Below are 18,453 nucleotides of genomic sequence, written 5' to 3'. Positions count from 1 at the left end.
TGATTTGAAGTAATACAAAGCATTCAATATTTTTATTCAGCTTTGAAAAGCTCACATTGGATAGAATTTTAATTCAACTACAATACAAAAAGCAAGAAAAAAAAATAAAAAATTGGTTTTAAGCAGAGGAAATGAAATCCGCAGTTTGAAAATATACCAGAACAACGTAAAGTTAAATTTGATTATTATAACGCAGCTTCACATGAGTGCAACAAATAAGTATCCAAACAGAGGCATCGATGCACGTCAACATGCTGGATTTTCTAGCTTTTAAAAGTGAATCTTTGGAAAATGGTGAACTGTAGCATTTCTTGCTGTGCTTTTTAATTTGATCAGCTGATTATTTTTCTTGAAAGTCTAATTAGAAGTTGAAAGGAAATTTTACCAGTCGCCTACTTGGCGGGTGCAAACCCGACTCGGTCCTCATTCCTGTCAAACACGGTGTAGTACTTCCCAATGAATACGTCTCCCAGGATCCAAAGCGGCCCGGCCGGCGGCGGGATGTCCATGCCCATGAACCCAGACAGACAGATGGACACTCCCATCTGAGACTCCTGCAACAAAGGGGAAGGAGAAAAAAAGACAAGATTATCGTACACTACTGCCCATGAAGTTGGAATAATTCAACTGTATCTGATTCACACACAGTTTATATGAGCTTTTTCACAGATTGTGTTCACTTTTTGAGGTGAGCAACCATTTTAGATACCTTTGAATAAATAGTAAATAATGCTGTTTGAATTAAAAAATTTTTATGCGAGTTTGTTCTCTCTTAAAATGTTTTTTTGTTTGCTTTTATTTAATTGTACGTCAGTAGACCCTGAATACAAACCAATTCCAGCCAGTGATTTTTTAAAAATACTTTTTTAGAACTGATTTTCTTCTGAGGAAACAGTTTGAATGAGTAATAGATTGTTCAGGCTTTGAGTGCAACGTGCAATAAACATGCCGAGTAAAGCTCCTCTTTCACTTTACTGTACATTATTTCTAATAATCAGTCCACTTTAAATTGAAGTGTAATTATTGTGATTCTCTGTATTTTTAAATACATTAATCTAACTCCTTTCTACACAGTATGCAATTACAGCTCACTGAATAAGGTAATCTACCCTTAAAGGTTGGAATTGTTATTATATTTGTTTATTTCGCAATAGACAACCAGTGGATAAGGGTTTTTGTCGATCTGATGCCCCTTTGAAACGTGATTTTTGAAAAGTACTCAAAAATACATTTTGTATTTTGGTATCCGCTCCTTTAGTGTAATAATCAGTAAAGTTTGAGTGGTTCATTTATTGTTTCTCCTGACGTTGAATGTTTGAAAACACTACTTTTTGGGTTTTCACAAACAAAATAAAGGCGTCAAAAATCTGTGCTCTAAAGAATCTTATTCAATGTAAAATTATTCAGTTCAGGTTCAATCAGGCAAAGAGAAAGTTGACCAAATTGGCCTCTAATTTAGTGCAGTTTCAGCATATTTAGCAGCTAATAGCCAACCGTAGCACTCACACAGTGCTTACAGAACATTCATAGCCTTATGCAACTTTTTTTTCTACACAAACCTGCCAGATAAACACCTTGAGGCTCCTCCAGCATTTTTCCCCACTAAGTTGTTACAAACTAGAAGACAGAAACTACTTCTGTTTTCTTACTTCAAGAAGTGTCAAATGCAGCATGTGTCACTTTCAAATTCAAGATTTTGCAAAACTGGCTAACTTATGTCATTTCATTAATTCAGTTAGATAGCAGCTAGAAAGAGATTTGAAAGTCAGACTGATGTACTTATTTGCAAGACCACTGCTAGGAAAAACGACGTGAACAAGTGAATAAAATACCTCCTCTAAATAAATACCTTCATGACATAATCCTCCCCAGTTAAGTTGAACACCTTCCCTCCGATGTTGAATGAAACGACAGGAAGCGTTGGGATCTTCTTGCAGTCAATCATGTACTAGAGAGGAGAAACGAGCACGCTGAAGTTGACGCAACAAAAGACGTAAGACTTTTAAGATGTGCGACTTTTACCTCTCCCATCAGCAGAGGCAGAGCGCCGATAGCTTTGTTCAGCGCTCTGACTTCTGCAGCTGGACCCACGATTAGAGACGTTCCCGTGTCGACAATTGCCTGGCAACTGTCTTTGCAGAGCGTCAGCTGGTTGCCCACGTCAACTCTGGAAGGTTAGAAGAACCACAGATTAAAAGCTATTCGTGTGAATTACTGTTAAAAAACACCAATAAATGTCACTTTTGTACAGTCAAGCGTGTTGACACTTCCTCTAATTTATTCCAGTTCCTCAAAGCAGCAGAGCCTCACCTGTTCATGTCGATCTGCCAGTAGGCCTTTCTCGTCACGTTGACGTAGTGTAGGTCTCCGGTGTAGTACTGCGGGTCGGTCCCACCCAGCATCAGCTCTCCTCCCACTGCTCCCTTCGGGTCCCTGAGAGTTAAAATCCGTTTCAACAGAAGCATTTTCTCAACGCAAACGGTTTTTCAACAGATTACCCAACAAACCAAAACCTTGCAGTGGTTTCTTCCTCGTCGCAGTGAAAGTAAATCCCCAAAACATCATTTGTGAAACGCATTTGTCTTAAACCCACCTGCTGATGTAGACGGAGAAAATGTTCTGTGGCAGCAGCTTGGCCGCCATGGCTGTGTCAAACACCGGGGTGACTTTAGCCACCGATATGGAGGGATACGCCATGCCCAAGACGCCATCGAAGCGGGCAACGGCAAAGGTGATGCCAGGCTGCTTCACCGCTTCTCCAAACTGCTGACCGGGCACGGATAAACCCGCAACCTGCAAGCGACGGGATTAAATCCAAAATGACAGAGTGATCATTGAATGTAGCTTTAAAGGTCGAGCGATTTGTTTTCTAAACTCACCGAGACGGTGTCCTCACTGATGAAGCCAGACAAGCTGCCTCTGCCGTACCGGATGGCAAACTCCGTTCCGTTCTTCACGTACGTGCTCGACTTTTGGGAGTTGTAACGACGATGAACCCCTGGGCGGGAAAGCAAAGAAAAAAAAAACCCTAAAAAGATGGCTTGTTATAATGCAAGTTACAAAAAGCCATTGCTACCACTAAAACCAGAAACTGGTTGTGTTGCAAAAGGCTTCAGTTTCAAATGGAGTAATAAATCCTCAAACTGCTTTGAATTTGAACTCTCTCTATAAAGTGACTGAATTAAAAGGTCGTAGTTGGAAGGCGAACTCACAGCAGGCCAGATCAAAGAAAGTGCAGTGGATAGACGGGACCCAGAGGTTGGAGGAGCCGGTGTCAAACAGGACGGAGAAGTTCTGCGGAGGGGTGCCGATGCTGATGACGCCATAGTACTGGGCCTAAAAAATAAATAAGTAAATAAAATAAAAAAGCTTTTTCACATTTTGCCATATTACAGATCGCAAAATTCATTTTGTTCCAACTTGAATCACAGGATTCATTTCAGAGTCTTGTAAAAATGTAAAATCTGCGTGAATTTTTATTCGGTCCCATCTTTACTCTGATATCCACAAAACAGAGTCATTTCATTATTTGAGCTTTTAACTTCCGTTTCTGTTTTAGATCTTCTGTGTTTTGCCTTATTTTAAATATTCGAATCAAACCTGCGCATGCAAACTAGCTAGCATGGCTAAATCAGGCAGAGTCATGCTTATGAACAATGCACTGTGCATTTTAAATAAATAAATCCAAAACAATCTTTAGAAATCACAAAGGTAAATAAGCAGTAATTTCTTTATGAATCCAGCCGTTCTCTGAAGGACTAAGAGCAGATCTTTCTCCTTTCCTGATCTAAATGAATGCTTCACTGCCAGACTACTGCAGCAGCTGATCATATGTTGAGAATTTGAAGCAGCTGTATTGGATCCAGAGGCAGTTTTTGATACGGGCAGTTACCCAGGGCGCCATTAGAAATGGGGAGGGGATCTGGGTGAGTTTGCAGTCAGTGCAAGACATTCTGTGACATCCTGACTTTCTTTTACCTGTAGTGCCAGGGGGCATAATTAAGCAAGAACCGCCACTGGCTGGGAAACGGCTAAAACATACAGAAGCTGGCTCTTGAGAAATCCCGTTGGGACACCCCTGTTCTGTCACAATAAAGCTAAAAAAAAAACCACATTGGAGTTTGTTGTTTTTAACATGACAAAAATTGTGACAAAGATCAGGAGGTATGAATACGGACAGCCTGAAACTCTAAAGCGCATCACTAAAGGAAAGAATATTTGGTCACAATAAACACTTGCATAATTATGCAAGCTTCCTGTTTCATTGCTAATCCTGTTTGGTTTCGTGTAAAGTGAGCTCTAAGAGTAAACTCGTCCTAAAGTTGATATTAGGAGTTTTACAGTCAAATATTTGCTTAGATAAATGCATTTCTTGCCAAAGAGCGATCTTTTTTTTTTTTTAACAGAAAATGTGGCAAACGCAGAAGGTATTCATGTAAAACAGTAGCTAAATGATAGCCAGAGTCAATATTAGCGCTGTAAAAAAAAAAAATGTGATGAAACATGACGTTTAACTTGGCCGCCATTTCAATCTGAACCGAGGCGCTCTGCAGGTGCACATACATCCATGAAGTTGGTCAGCCTCTCCACAGGCAGCCTGGGGGACGGAGAGCTGTCCGGAGATCCGACACTCCTGGCCAGAGCCCGAAGTTCCTCCACAGTCCTGCCATTGTCGCTCATGAGGCGGCGGAGACTTCTGGTTTTATACAGAGGAACTCTGTAACGACATGTTTATTAGATTAAGACGCGGCGACGCATGAGCATCACGGGGGTGAAAACACGCTTCCGTGTCCATCGCTCCTCCTCGTAAGCAAACTTTAAAACACAGTTTTCAGTTTTTTAAATAAACTAATTCATTAACACCACTGGCTGTAGAGGAATTGAACGCGCGCGCGTCCAATTCTGCGCTACAGCAACTTAAATGACGCACGCGCGTTCCTCAGCCTAGTAAGTTGTTAGCTAACCAAGTGAGAAACATTATTTACCTTACGACGGCGGCGCATTGAGTAGCGAGCAGCGCCAAGACAACACAAAGCATCCTGACTCGTCTCATGTCTGTGCTCCTTACGAGAGAATAAACCCACTTCAGAAACAAACGGGTCCGCGGTCACAGCCCACTTTTTAAACTGACGCACCAAGATAAAGGGTCCTTCGGAAATGTCCGGACTCTCTCGGGTATTTCCGTTATGCAGCTCTGTCATTGGATGGAAAAATAACCAACAAGAGGCTCCGATTGGCCGAAGAACGTAAGTATTTGAGTAAACATGTCACTAGTTGTTACGTGAATACAACAAGAACTAGAAAGTATGCATTTCCTGCGACAATGCAAGTGTGAATGCTGAATGCTTTTGTTGAAGATGCCAAAATGTTTGAAATCAACTGCTGAAGACTTGCAGAAATGCAAGAAATAGGCAGATGCACCAGAACAAATTATAATCCTGCAAAGTGGCTAAATGGGATTATTATAACAGAAAAACTGTTGAAGATGAGTAAAAGCTTTTGAATAATGGGAAAATTCCACCTAAACAGTATTAGAAATTTCTGGAGAACAGTGGCTCCTAACCTAAACCGTAGGGTCACCGCAGTTTATTAGGTAAAATTATACAAAAGGCTAAAAGTAGCTAAAATACTAATGGTTGCATCTAGGCTTCCACTTGCATGTAGAGTTACAGTAATATATTCTATGCAATGTAAAAAAAACTCATGTAAAACCTAAAATTTGAAAAAAGAGAGAAACGTTCCCCTATTTCCTCTGATAAAAACGGTGGGTGAATGAAGTCCATACCTTTAATGGTTCCTGATATATCAACATTTATTTGGAGGCATCATTTAGCACGGTGACTACAAAAAACATGCCACATGCAGCACGAAAAAACCAATGTCAAAAGCTCAAATTATTCCCAGGTGTTAAACAGTAAAAAAGCTGTTAGACTGCCCAACTTCAAAATGGCCGCTGCCTTGTTTCCTCCATGACAGCCCTGAAACTGCCATGGAGTGACAGTTTCATGGCTTGATCAATGGGAATCAATCAATGATTGATTGCCATTGGTAGGCAGGACCTAAAACATCCACTGTGAAACACAGCGGACATTTTATATTGTAATTCTCAATTCTGCCACTGGATGGAGCGGTTTCCCCCATGGGGCGAAAAATTCATAAAAAGCTGAATATTATAAAATGTATGAAGGTTATGAATACCAAGAGATGTAGCCGGGATTAGGAGAGCAAGCTGAATAGTATAAAAGTTGAATGGTGAAAATAGCGCAAAGTATGCAGGAGAAGAAGCGCGGTGAAATTTACGGAGCAACCAGGAAAGTGGAACTTGATATAAAAAAAATGTGTAGGGCGGTAAAGTGGAGGGACCAATGGTTCCCTGGCTCCCTCTGTTCCGGCGAAGCTGCGCAGGTCACTTCCAGTTCAGACTTGTGAGAAAAATGTATTTAGTGCCCACAGATTCTCTTTTCTTTTCATAGTGCATGCTCACTGTGTGCTATTATTACTCCTAGCAACAGTTGCCATGCTGATGACATCATTGTCAGCAGCATGACTTCTAAGGATGCCTCTGTGATGTCACAAAGTCCATCATATGACCAACTCAGTCAGTCAACAGAAAATTCATTTGGACGTTTTGGATGAAGATGGCTGACCAAAGCTCAGAGAGTGACGTTTACGTGAGACCCAAGGTTTCCTTTTGGAGTAAAGTTAAGAAGACTTGCTCAAATAAAGTTCATCCTGGCCACACAACGCCAGATTATCAGAAGAGGAAATTCCTTAGCGAACTTCTGTGGAAAATTATTGAGAAAGTGGCAGATGATGCCACAATGCATCTGGTCAGAGAGACATTTTGCGAACAACATCGCAAAGCTTTGCTTTTAATTTCAAGAAAGACAGGAAAACTAAATGTGGACGTTCTATCAGAAGTGTCAGAGGAGTTAAGTGAGAGAATTTTTCAGAGCATTACAAGAGATGCATTCCACTTCGCTTCAGAACTCAATTTGATCGCGCTTCTTGATTACCCAGAAGGACACGAATTCATGGCGGAAAAATTCAAACTCCACCTGGAGAATCCTGTTCCTCCAAAGGAAATGTTTTCATCGACAAAGCGAAAGATCAGAAAGACTTTTTTTCCCAGCGAAGACTTGTATTCTGCTGAAAACTGTCTGAGTGAGGATTACACTCAGACAGGCATAGATCCAGAACGATTTTTGAGGGACGCGAATGAGCTGGGTTTCAAACGGGGAACTGAAGAAGAAAGGAGACATATGGTGTATTTAATTCTTTGGCGGATAATTTATAAGACGAGCTACAGGTCTACCTATGGGGCTTATAAAAGGAAGGACACCGAGCCTGTCCACGGAAGGCTTGCCCCTAGACTCTGGGAAGAGGTGAAGGATATAGATTTTGTCATTTTTGAGGATATGGAAAAAAAAATCTGCAATGACATCGTTCAACTTCTCAGCGGCAATGACGATGTAGTTAAAGAAATGCTGTTTAAAATGATAAAAAGTGACAACCCTATAGTCATTTACAAACTTGTACAGTGTTTCAGAACCACCCTCACAACTCCTAGAAAAGTTCATTTTCAGCAAGACTACCTCAGAAAGACTTGGAAATGGATTCAACATGCTGTCTGCTGTGGAGACGATTCGGACGTTGTTCAGACACAAGAACCCTTTTACAGAGGACCAGACGTAGAGCCAACCTCAGTGTTGGGACCGGCCTCAGAGTCAGGACCTGCCTCAGAGTCAGGGCCGGACTCCGAGTGTGGACCGACCTCAGAGTCAGGACCTGCCTCCGAGTCTGGACCGACCTCTGAGTCAGAACCTGCCTCTGAGTCAGAACCTGCCTCAGAGTCAGGACCTGCCTCAGTGTCAGGACCGGCCTCCGAGTTTGGACCAACCTCCGAGTTTGGACTGACCCCAGTGTCAGGGCCGACCTCAGAGTCAGGACCGACCACTGAGTCAGAACTGACCTCTGAGTCGGGACCGACCTCAGAGTCAGGACCGACCACTGAGTCAGTACTGACCTCTGAGTCGGGACCGGCCTCAGAGTCAGGACCTGCCTCAGTGTCAGGACCGGCCTCCGAGTTTGGACCAACCTCCGAGTTTGGACCGACCCCAGTGTCAGGGCCGACCTCAGAGTCAGGACTGACCACTGAGTCAGAACTGACCTCTGAGTCGGGACCGACCTCAGAGTCAGGACCGACCACTGAGTCAGTACTGACCTCTGAGTCGGGACCGACCTCAGAGTCAGGACCGACCACTGAGTCAGTACTGACCTCTGAGTCGGGACCGGCCTCAGAGTCAGGACCTGCCTCAGTGTCAGGACCTGCCTCAGAGTCAGGACCGGCCTCCGAGTTTGGACCAACCTCCGAGTTTGGACCGACCCCAGAGTCAGGACCGACCACTGAGTCAGTACTGACCTCTGAGTCGGGACCGTCCTCAGAGGCAGGACCTGCCTCCGAGTCTGGACCGGCCTCTGAGTCGGGACCTGCCTCCGAGCCGGGACCGACTTCCGAGTCATTACCGACCTCAGAGTCAGGACCGACCTCAGTGTCAGGACCTGGCTCAGAGTCAGGACCTGCCTCCGAGTGCGGACCTGCCTCCGAGTCGGGACCTGCCTCAGAGTCGGGACCGGCCTCAGAGTCGGGACCTGCCTCCGAGTCGGGACCGGCTTCTGAGTCAGGACCTGCCTCCGAGTCGGGACCTGCCTCTGAGTCGGGACCAGCCTCTGAGTCATGACCTGCCTCTGACTCGTGACCGTCCTCTGAGTCGGGACCTGTATCTGAGTCCCTCTGTGTCAGGAATACATCTGACAAGGATCCGACAGAGACACAGGGTACACTAAATACAGAAGAGTTTATCAGGGAACGAGACACTCCTGGGAACAATCAAATGGAGGACAGCACAGTGACTCAAAGACACAGAAACTCAAAATAAGCACACAACTCAAGAACTCAAATCACGACAGTACCCCCCCTCAAGGGCGGCTACAAGATGCCCAAAACAAATCTGAAACAAAAAACACAACAAGGGTGGGCGGAGGGGCGCTGGACGAGGGAGGGGGGGGGGGGGGGCAGAATCCAAAAATCAACACAAAATGACCCACCAGGGTGGCCGGAGGCAAGAGTCCAAGCACAAAAACAGAAAGCAACCCAACAGTGTGGGCAGAGACGCAGGAGGCGAACCGTCATAGGAGGTCCGCCAGCCGTCTGCTGCACTGAGGCCGGTTGTTCGGAGGCAGTGGAGAGGAGTCCGTGGTGCCACTCGGACGCAGCGGAGAGGAGTTTCTGGTGCCGCCCGGAGGCGGCGGCGAGAAATCTCTGGTGCTGCCCGGAGGCAGCGGAGAGGAGTCCCTGGTGCCGCCCGGAGGCGGCGGAGAGGAGTCTCTGGTGCCGCAAGGAAGCAGCGGCGAGGAGTCTCTTGTGTCGCCCGGAGGCAGCGGAGAGGAGTCTCTGGTGCCAGACAGCGGCAGCGGAGAGGAGTCTCTGGTGCTGCCCGGAGGCAGCGGAAAGGAGTCTCTGGTGCCGCCTGGAGGCGGCGGCGAGGAGTCTCTGGTGCTAGATGGAGGCAGTGGAGAGGGGTCTCTGGTGCTGCCCGGAGGCAGCAGAGAGGAGTCTCTGGTGCCGCAAGGAGGCAGCGGAGAAGAGTCTCTGGTGCCGCCCGGAGGCGGGGACTCGGGAGGAGCAACCACAGGCAAGGATTCGGGAAGAGCTCTAGGGGAAGACTGAGAGGGATCACTGGGACTTCTAGGGGATGACGAGGGAACACGGGGACCGCTAGGGGGAAGAAGCTCGGGAGAAACACTAAGAACACTAGAAGGAGACGAGTCAACACTTCGGGGAAACAAAGGATCACTAGAGGGCGACGAAAGAAAACTGGGAGCACTAGGGGACTCGGAGGAAGCTCTAGGGGACGACGAAGGAACACAGGGACCACTAGGGGACAAGGGAACACTAGGGGGCTACAAAGGGTCACTAGGGAGCGACAAAGGGTCACTAGGGGCACTAGGAAGCTCAGAGAGGGCACTAGAAATATAAATAAATAAAAATATATATATATAAATATAAATCTATATAAATCTATCTATCTAGAGGCTGAAGCAGATAGATAGACAGACAGACAGACAGATTAGATAGATAGATAGATAGATAGATAGATAGATAGATAGATAGATAGATAGATAGATAGATAGATAGATAGATAGATAGATAGATAGATAGATAGATAGATAGATAGATAGATAGATAGATAGATAGATAGATAGATAGATAGATAGATAGATAGATGGTGAACAATTTACATACATTGTAAATTGTTCTTAAAAAGCCATACACATATAAATAAATAAATAAATATATATATATATATAAATATACATCTATCTATCTATCTATCTATCTATCTATCTATCTATCTATCTATCTATCTATCTATCTATCTATCTATCTATCTATCTATCTATCTATCTATCTATCTATCTATCTATCTATCTATCTATCTATGTATCTATCTATCTATCTATCTATCTATCTATCTAGATATATACAGTACAGACCAAAAGTTTGGACACACCTTTTGATTCAATGAGTTTCCAGGGGCGCTGGACGAGGGAGGGGGGGGGGGGGGGGGGGCAGAATCCAAAAATCAACACAAAATGACCCACCAGGGTGGGCGGAGGCAAGAGTCCAAACACAAAAACAGAAAGCAACCCAACAGTGGGCGGGGTCTTGGGAGGAGAAACCACAGGCGAGGATTCGGGAGGAGCTCTAGGGGAAGACTTAGAGGGATCACTGGGACTTCTAGGGGATGACGAGGGAACACGGGGACCGCAAGGGGGAAAAAACCCGGGAGAAACACTAAGAACACTAGAAGGAGACGAGTCAACACTTCGGGGAAACAAAGGATCACTAGAGGGTGACGAAGGAACACTGGGAGCACTAGGGGACTCATAGGAAGCACTAGGGGATGACAAAGGAACACAGGGACCACTAGGGGACAAGGGAACACTCGGAGGGGGCACTAGGAAGCTCGGAAGGAGCAGAGAGCACACTAACTGTTGCGGTAGGCCAAGCCACCAACCTTGAAGCCTGTCGGCTAGGTGCCAGCCTGTCCACCTGGAACCCCAAGACCACGGGGACTGTGGCTCGAGCAGAGGTAGACGGAGCGAGGGTGAGCTCCAGGTGCGGGGGTTGCAGCGACTGCGAGAGGTGTGGCTGGTCCTGGAGACAACGGAGCTGGGGACGGATGTGGCGCCGGCCCCGGAGGCGCAGGAGGCCCGGACGCTGGCGTGGATCCAACGAATTGTTTCCTCTGATCTATCTATCTATATAGATACATATATCTACAGTTGTGTAGATATCTGTAAATATATATATATATATATATATATATATATATATATATATATATATATATAGATCTATCTATCTATCTGTCTGTCTATCTATCTATCTAGATATATGGTGAACAATTTACATAAATTGTAAATTGTTCTTAAAAAGCCATACATATATACTATATATATATATATATATATATATGTATATATATATATATATATATATATAAATAATCAAATATATATATACTGCTCAACAAAATAAAGGGAACACTTTAAGTGTTAAACACCTGTTTAAGTGTTCCCTTTATTTTTTTGAGCAGTGTATATACAGTACAGACCAAAAGTTTGGACACACTTTCTCATTGAATTCAATGAGAAAGTGTGTCCAAACCTTTGGTTTGTACTGTATATAAATCTATATAAATCTATCAATTTATCTATCTAGATAAATAGATACATAGAAAGATCTATGTATCTATCTTCTATCTATCTAGATATATGGTGAACAATTTACATAAATAGTAAATTGTTCTTAAAAAGTCATACATATATATATATACTGTATATATATACTGTATATACTGTATATGTACAGTATATATACAGTACAGACCAAAAGTTTGGACACACCTTCTAATTCAATGGGTTTTCTTTATTTTCATGACTATTTATAGGGCAAGAAATCCCACTTATTAACCTGACAGGGCACACCTATGAAGTGAAAACCATTTCAGGTGACTACCTCTTGAAGCTCATCAAGAAAATGCAGAGTGTGTGCAAAGCAGTAATCACAGCAAAAGGTTGCTACTTTGAAGAAACTAGAATATAAGGGGTATTTTCAGTTGTTTTACACTTTTTTGTTTAGTGCATATTTCCACATGTGTTATTCATAGTTTTGATGCCTTCAGTGTGAATCTACAATGTCAATAGTCATGAAAATAAAAGAAACTCATTGAATTAAAAGGTGTGTCCAAACGTTTGGTCTGTACTGTGTGTATATATATACTGTATATATATATATATATATATATATAAATCTATCTATCTATAGGTATCAGAGAGGGCTGTAACTTCTGCTTTTGAAGGATAGGGTGGTTGCACCAGTAGCTGTGGGTAATACTGGTTACCTGAGAGCCAGAGTCAATGAGCGCTCTGCACTTCATTCCACTGATTTCCACCTCACCTTCATTTCTAGGGCCCACCAGTGGAGTGCTCTCCCCTCCATCAGTTATCTTTATGTCTTGTGGCTGGGGGTCTGGCTGCTCGCCCATGGTTGCCCCGGTGACCACGAGCTCTACTCGTTTAAAGCCTGAGCAGGGTGGGGATTGTTCCCATTCACCTTACTGGGATCTGGTAACAGTGCCCTGCAGACTCTGGCTATGTGCCCTTGTTTACCACATCTGTGGCATGTCACAGTTGAGATTTGGGCTCGGATTGGAGGCCCTATGGGTGCCTGGACTTGTGGTGGTGGAGCAGGCAATGGAGCAGTAACTCTTGCTTCAAGGTAGGTCAATTTAGTCATTTGCTCTGCTTGGCAAATAGCTAACTTTTTAACCAGTTCTATAAGCTCTGACAACTCTGACACATGGGGGGGTCTCTTCCACATTCACAGTTGGGCTGCTGCCAGATGCAGTCTGGATCTGGGTGTGAGCTCGCTTTGATTTGTGGAATGACTGGAACTGTTTAGTTTCTTTGGTCATGTCTCTGAGCTCAGCCTGCAGCTCTTGGAAGCTTAAGAACCTGGGCTTAAGTGGAGCGATCCTCATGTATACCTCCTCATCATTAAGACCCCTTAAAAACTGCCGGGTGAGTTTGCAGTCTTGGTCTGGAAATGGCTCTCCTCCTCTTTGACTGTCCTCTACCGCTCTCAGATTAGCTTCCAGCGATATGGCATATGAGCAGGCAGACTCCCCTGGTCTTTGGCTCCGCTCGTAGAAGTCAGCCAGTGGATCGAGGGAGCTCTGTGTGTCCCCATACTCAGCCCTCAGTTCTTCAAAAGCCATCTCAGGGGTTTGGTTATGCAGAGGTAGGTTCAGGACTAATTTCCTGGCCTCGCCACTCAGATGACGCACCACAGTGGAAAACCGCAGGTGTGGCGGGAGCTCAATCGCTTCCAGGAGATATTGCATGTCCCGAATCCAATCCTCCACCAGCATCCTACTATCAGCATTACTGTTGAATATAGGAACACTTCTGACCTGGTGGGTCTGCAGGAATCCGCCGTACGCAGCCCGGCTGTGTCCGTAGAATGGATCTGTATGGTTGTGAGCTGCGTGATTCATAATTTGAGGGTTGGGCCTGTTTGAATGAACACCCTATGGACCACTGACCGATGAATACAGTGGAGCTTGGGGCACAGTGGGAGAGCCAGCATAACCGGCGGGGTGCTGGCTCACTGGCTGATAAAGGTCTGCTGGGTGTGGATAGATGGCTGCAGCAGCAGGCTGCTTCATAATCCGGCGTCCTGTCATAGCCTGAGGTGGTAGGGAAGCTGCAGTCATATGCATGCCAGTCCAAGATGTAGAAGTATACTGGGGGCGTGCTGTGGTGGCGCAGGAGGTTAGCACGCCCCACATTTGGAGGCCTTAGTCCTCGATGCAGACGTCGTGGGTTCGACTCCCGGTCCCGACGACCTTTGCCACATGTCTTCCCCCCTCTCCTCACCCTCCTTCCTGTCTGCCTACTGTCGAAAAAAAAACGAGCCACTAGCGCCGCAAAAAAGATTAATTTTCGGAGAAAAAAAAAAAGAAGTATACTGATCCACATAGGGTGACAGAATTGGGGCTGCGGGGGTGTTCTGTGTGTTTACTCCTCCATCATGGGCCTGGGGAACTGGGGTGTGGTACTGTAGCTGCTGGCCATGAAGTCCTGTGGGTTGGTTGGTTGGTTCTGGCCTCGCTGCTGGTGGTTGGTTGCTGGCATCAGCTGTTGCTCCTCCAGGTAGGTAGGTGTGTGGCACCCCTGGGGAGTCGAATCTGTGGCTCAGTACTGCTTCAGGGGTAAGTAGGTGGCTAGATGTTACTGCAGAGGGCATCTGCCTCATTGGGGTAACTGCATAGTCATTCATTATTTTCAAGGATCTCTTTTTTTTTTAATGTAGACTGCCAAAATGTATGTTTGTATGTGTACGTCCCCTTTTTAAGTGTTTAATTGTGAATAAATAAATAAATAAATACATAAATAATTGTGTGGCACAGTTATTTTGAATCACTCCCAAAATTCCAGTTAAACTTATATAAATTATCAGAATAGAATCACAATATAATAAATATTTCAAACAAAATGTAATTATTTACTCTTTTTTTTCTTCTTGCTATGAATCAAAGATAAATAAATAATTAAATTATCTTAACACACTCCCAAAATTCTAATTAGACAAAAAACAGGATATCATCACAATAAAATAAATATTTCAAACAAAATGTAGTTCACAAACAATTATTTTTTTTTTTGACTACCTTAAACAGTGCAATAAAAGTGACACAAAAATAATATGTTGCAGCTTTAGCTTCACACGCTAACTCAGATTGTCATACACTCAACAAACTACCGTTGGGTAACCGGGCTGCTGGCGTTGTTGCCTGGGTGATCTTGAAGCACCACGATCCGGGTCACGGCACCAAAGATGTAACCCTGTCCGTGTGAGACGACACCTCGCTGTTCCTTGAGACTCTGCGTTGTGTTTTCTTTAATGTGGTTGTTGGAAGGAAACTTGAGGCAGAAATCGGACACACACGGCGGTTGAGATCGTGGTTCAGACCGTTTATTCGGACCAACTGACAGCGCAGCGGCTTCGCCTTCAGAATTCACAGCAAATACTGCGTGTCAATATAAGTCTCATTAACACAGTTACTATTATTTGTTTTTTTTTTGTTTAACAGATACAGCATATATTTAAAAAAAAGAAGAAAAAGACAAAACGATACAAAACTAACTACTTGGACATTAAAAGTAACATGTGGCTACGTTGAGGAGCTGGCGGTCAGCGTTGCTTACCGTCAGAATTCACAGCAAATACTGACCGTTGTTCTGCCAGCGCACCGTAACTGACGCCAAGTACGGTGTTCTTCAACGGACACACTTTACCAACTTCCATAACTCAAAGAACAAATCTAATATTTTGGTGGCATCCGCTGACATATTTAAGCCACTGCCCTACCCTCCTGGGAACCGAAGAAAAAAAGTGTGTTCCAATTTCTTTTTTTGTGCGATTTCCTATCTATTTGGGCCTAAAAAAAACACCTTACAATTAAAAAAATTTTAAACATATTTTTATTTTTAATTTCACAGCATGTCCACTGTAGTGGCAACAGGATGATTTTAGTGTGAAAATACAACTGAATTTAGAAAATGAGCAAATTATGGATTTAGAGTGATATTAACAAAAGAATAAATTTAATTTGATCAAAAAACTAAATTCTTTATCACTCTTGGTTGTTTTCTGTTGCTTATTGCTTGCAAGGACAATAGTTGCCTGTGTATTTAGTTGAACATTAAACATAAGCAGTTCTACAGTTCTTCTTTTGGATATTTTAGCGGTGATAATCCTGGAAGCACGTTTTCCTTTTGGTGATGCAGAGAAACATCTTGCATTTGGTACACCTCATGTATGTCTTGCCAATGCAGCCCTTATTCCTGCATCTTTCTGCATGCTTGATATCCACCATCTCTGGCATGTGCCTGGCCCCTAGTCTGCGTACAGAGGGCTCTGGTTGAGGGATCCTTGTTTTGGTTGGTGGCTGATACTCTTCTTCACTGTCTTTACTGCTGTCATCAAATGAAGGACTATCCAACCAGACCATTTGGAGAGGCAAGGACAAAGACTTTTAGGCCAGTAGGGTTTGGCTTGCCTGGGACATATTGCCTGACTGGACAGCGGCCTGTGAAAGGGATGATTTGCTCATCAATGCAGACCTTGTTATACCTTGGAAGTCTGAGACAACCTTGCCTCACACGGTCAAGCAATGGTCTGACTCTCCAAAGAATGTCTGACTCCTTTGTCTCGTCTGTTACATCCAGATCATCAACAATCTTGAGTGAGCTTCTCAGCTTGTAGAACCTATCCCTTGTCATTTTCCTGCTAATAACTGGCACTTTAGTTTTTTTAGCCCAAAACATTTTAACTCTGGGATAGCCAAGGCAGGCCATGTGTACTGATATGCCAAAGAAAATCTTGATTTCTTGAGCAGTAGTATTTAATGACACTCCTGTAGTTTGCAGCTGTCTTTGATTTGTAAAAGCTGCCAAATCTTCAAAGATTTTGTCGTCGATGTACTGCGAAAAGTATTGGATTGGACTCCAGTGTTCTCGGATTTTAGGGTCATCTTGACAGACAGGAAGCCCAGGTAGCACAGGTGTGAATCTATTATGATGGATGGAAAAAAAACACAAATAAGTAGTAAAATACTAAATACTAATACAGCAATAATCTAATATGATAATAGAATTGGATACATTAGCCTAGAACTAAATAAAACATACAAGGTAGTCCTGGCCCACAAAGCACGACGACTTTCCTGCTCCCTTTCTGGATCTGAGTCTGTCTCCTCATCAGATACTCCTGCATCTTCTTCCTCTCCTTCTTCACCTACTTCTTCTTCACCATCTTCTCCTGTCCCAGGCTGATACTCATCCTCATCCTCATCTGACAGCCCCAAATCTGAATCTCCCTCTACTATTCGGTATAAAATCCTCTCTGCTTCACTTCTTTCTCCTACAACAATGTTGACTCATTAAATACATTAAAATGGTCCTGGTGTCCACTACAATTGACATTCATAAAAGGACTGTTATTTCAAAACAGAAATAATTAAACTGTTTTCTGAGATAAAAATATTATCATTGACATGTTAATAAACAAGACTATATATAATTATCATGGTAAAAATAGCAATAGATAAAGAATAATTTGCTTACCTTTCCTCTTTCCATAAAATGTGGTTGTTGGTATGCCAGCCATTTTGATTGAAAAGAAAAAGTGAGTTCCCAGCATGCAAACCTATCACATGACACATCACTGGAAAGCCCAGGATGTCCTCTAAAGAGTACTGCAGGGCTTGATAGGGTAACTCAAAATAGTAAAAGAAAATACAGGTGAACAAAATGTCCACTATAAAGGACACAAATGAATGGGCTGGGTCTCAGGTGGCTACATTAGCATGCATTATATTTTTCTCTCAGGTTAGGGAGATTAGCATTAGCCTTTTGCCTTAAATAAGCTATTGGCTATTTTCTTACTTATTAGCCATGTTTAATATACTGAATGGAGTAAGTCAATTACAGACAACATTCTAATGATATCCCACATGTTATTGACAGCATTTAGGGAAAGATATGTTCAGCCTGCTTTGTTCAGAAAAACTAACTGCTTCAAACAGTTACAATTCTGTCTCACTCATGGGACCACAACACTCCAAATGATCTCTTTGAACCAGAAGAACTAGTATTTTTGAGACATGCATTTACCACATCATGGAGAGGACCCGCTATTTGTGAAAACCCGTCTATGAACCTTCTGTAGTAACTGCAGAATCCCAAGAATGACCTCAACTCTTTTAGTGTGTTGGGGATTTTCCACTGTTGCACTGCTGCTGTTTTCTCAGGGTCAGTCCCAATGCCCTCAGCAGATATCTCATGGCCAAGGAAACGCACTTTTGACTGAAGGAAATGATCGCTGGTTTTCAGTTGTAATAACTGAAGCTGTGCATTGACTCTAGATCGTTCCTAGATCCTGATTCGTCTCATGTCTGTGCTCCTTACGAGAGAATAAACCCACTTCCCACTTCAGAAACAAACGGGTCCGCGGTCACAGCCCACTTTTTAAACTGACGCACCAAGCTAAAGGGTCCTTCGGAAATGTCCGGACTCTCTCGGGTATTTCCGTTATGCAGCTCTGTCATTGGATGGAAAAATAACCAACAAGAGGCTCCGATTGGCCGAAGAACGTAAGTATTTGAGTAAACATGTCACTAGTTGTTACGTGAATACAACAAGAACTAGAAAGTATGCATTTCCTGCGACAATGCAAGTGTGAATGCTGAATGCTTTTGTTGAAGATGCCAAAATGTTTGAAATCAACTGCTGAAGACTTGCAGAAATGCAAGAAATAGG

At 43.6% G+C, this 18,453-nt stretch overlaps 2 protein-coding genes across 3 annotated transcripts; both read right to left on the bottom strand.

Moving 5' to 3' along the window:
* Nucleotides 1-17: 17 nt before the first annotated feature.
* On the bottom strand, nt 18-18,199 carry napsa (napsin A aspartic peptidase). Of its 2 annotated transcripts, none has more exons than XM_032586735.1 (10): nt 18,088-18,199; nt 4,986-5,053; nt 4,564-4,717; nt 3,213-3,336; nt 2,880-2,998; nt 2,594-2,793; nt 2,311-2,433; nt 2,023-2,167; nt 1,850-1,948; nt 18-554 (listed from the first exon to the last, which is right to left on the bottom strand). In XM_032586735.1, the coding sequence occupies exons 2-10, from the start codon at nt 5,051-5,053 to the stop codon at nt 393-395; spliced, it is 1,194 nt and encodes a 397-aa protein (XP_032442626.1). In that variant the 5' UTR covers nt 18,088-18,199; the 3' UTR covers nt 18-392. The 2 variants fall into 2 exon arrangements, with proteins under 2 accessions (XP_032442626.1, XP_032442625.1); XM_032586734.1 differs by having other exon boundaries at nt 4,986-5,080; nt 18,115-18,133.
* LOC116735464 (collagen alpha-1(V) chain-like) lies at nt 7,676-9,193 on the bottom strand. The gene is made up of 2 exons (XM_032587374.1): nt 9,160-9,193; nt 7,676-8,811 (listed from the first exon to the last, which is right to left on the bottom strand). The coding sequence occupies exons 1-2, from the start codon at nt 9,191-9,193 to the stop codon at nt 7,676-7,678; spliced, it is 1,170 nt and encodes a 389-aa protein (XP_032443265.1).
* Nucleotides 18,200-18,453: the final 254 nt, after the last annotated feature.

Source organism: Xiphophorus hellerii, chromosome 16 (genome assembly GCF_003331165.1).
Source record: "Xiphophorus hellerii strain 12219 chromosome 16, Xiphophorus_hellerii-4.1, whole genome shotgun sequence".
Lineage (NCBI taxonomy): Eukaryota > Metazoa > Chordata > Actinopteri > Cyprinodontiformes > Poeciliidae > Xiphophorus > Xiphophorus hellerii.
The sequence above is the reverse complement of the archived record's forward strand: the minus strand, read 5'-3'. Positions and strand labels throughout refer to the sequence as shown.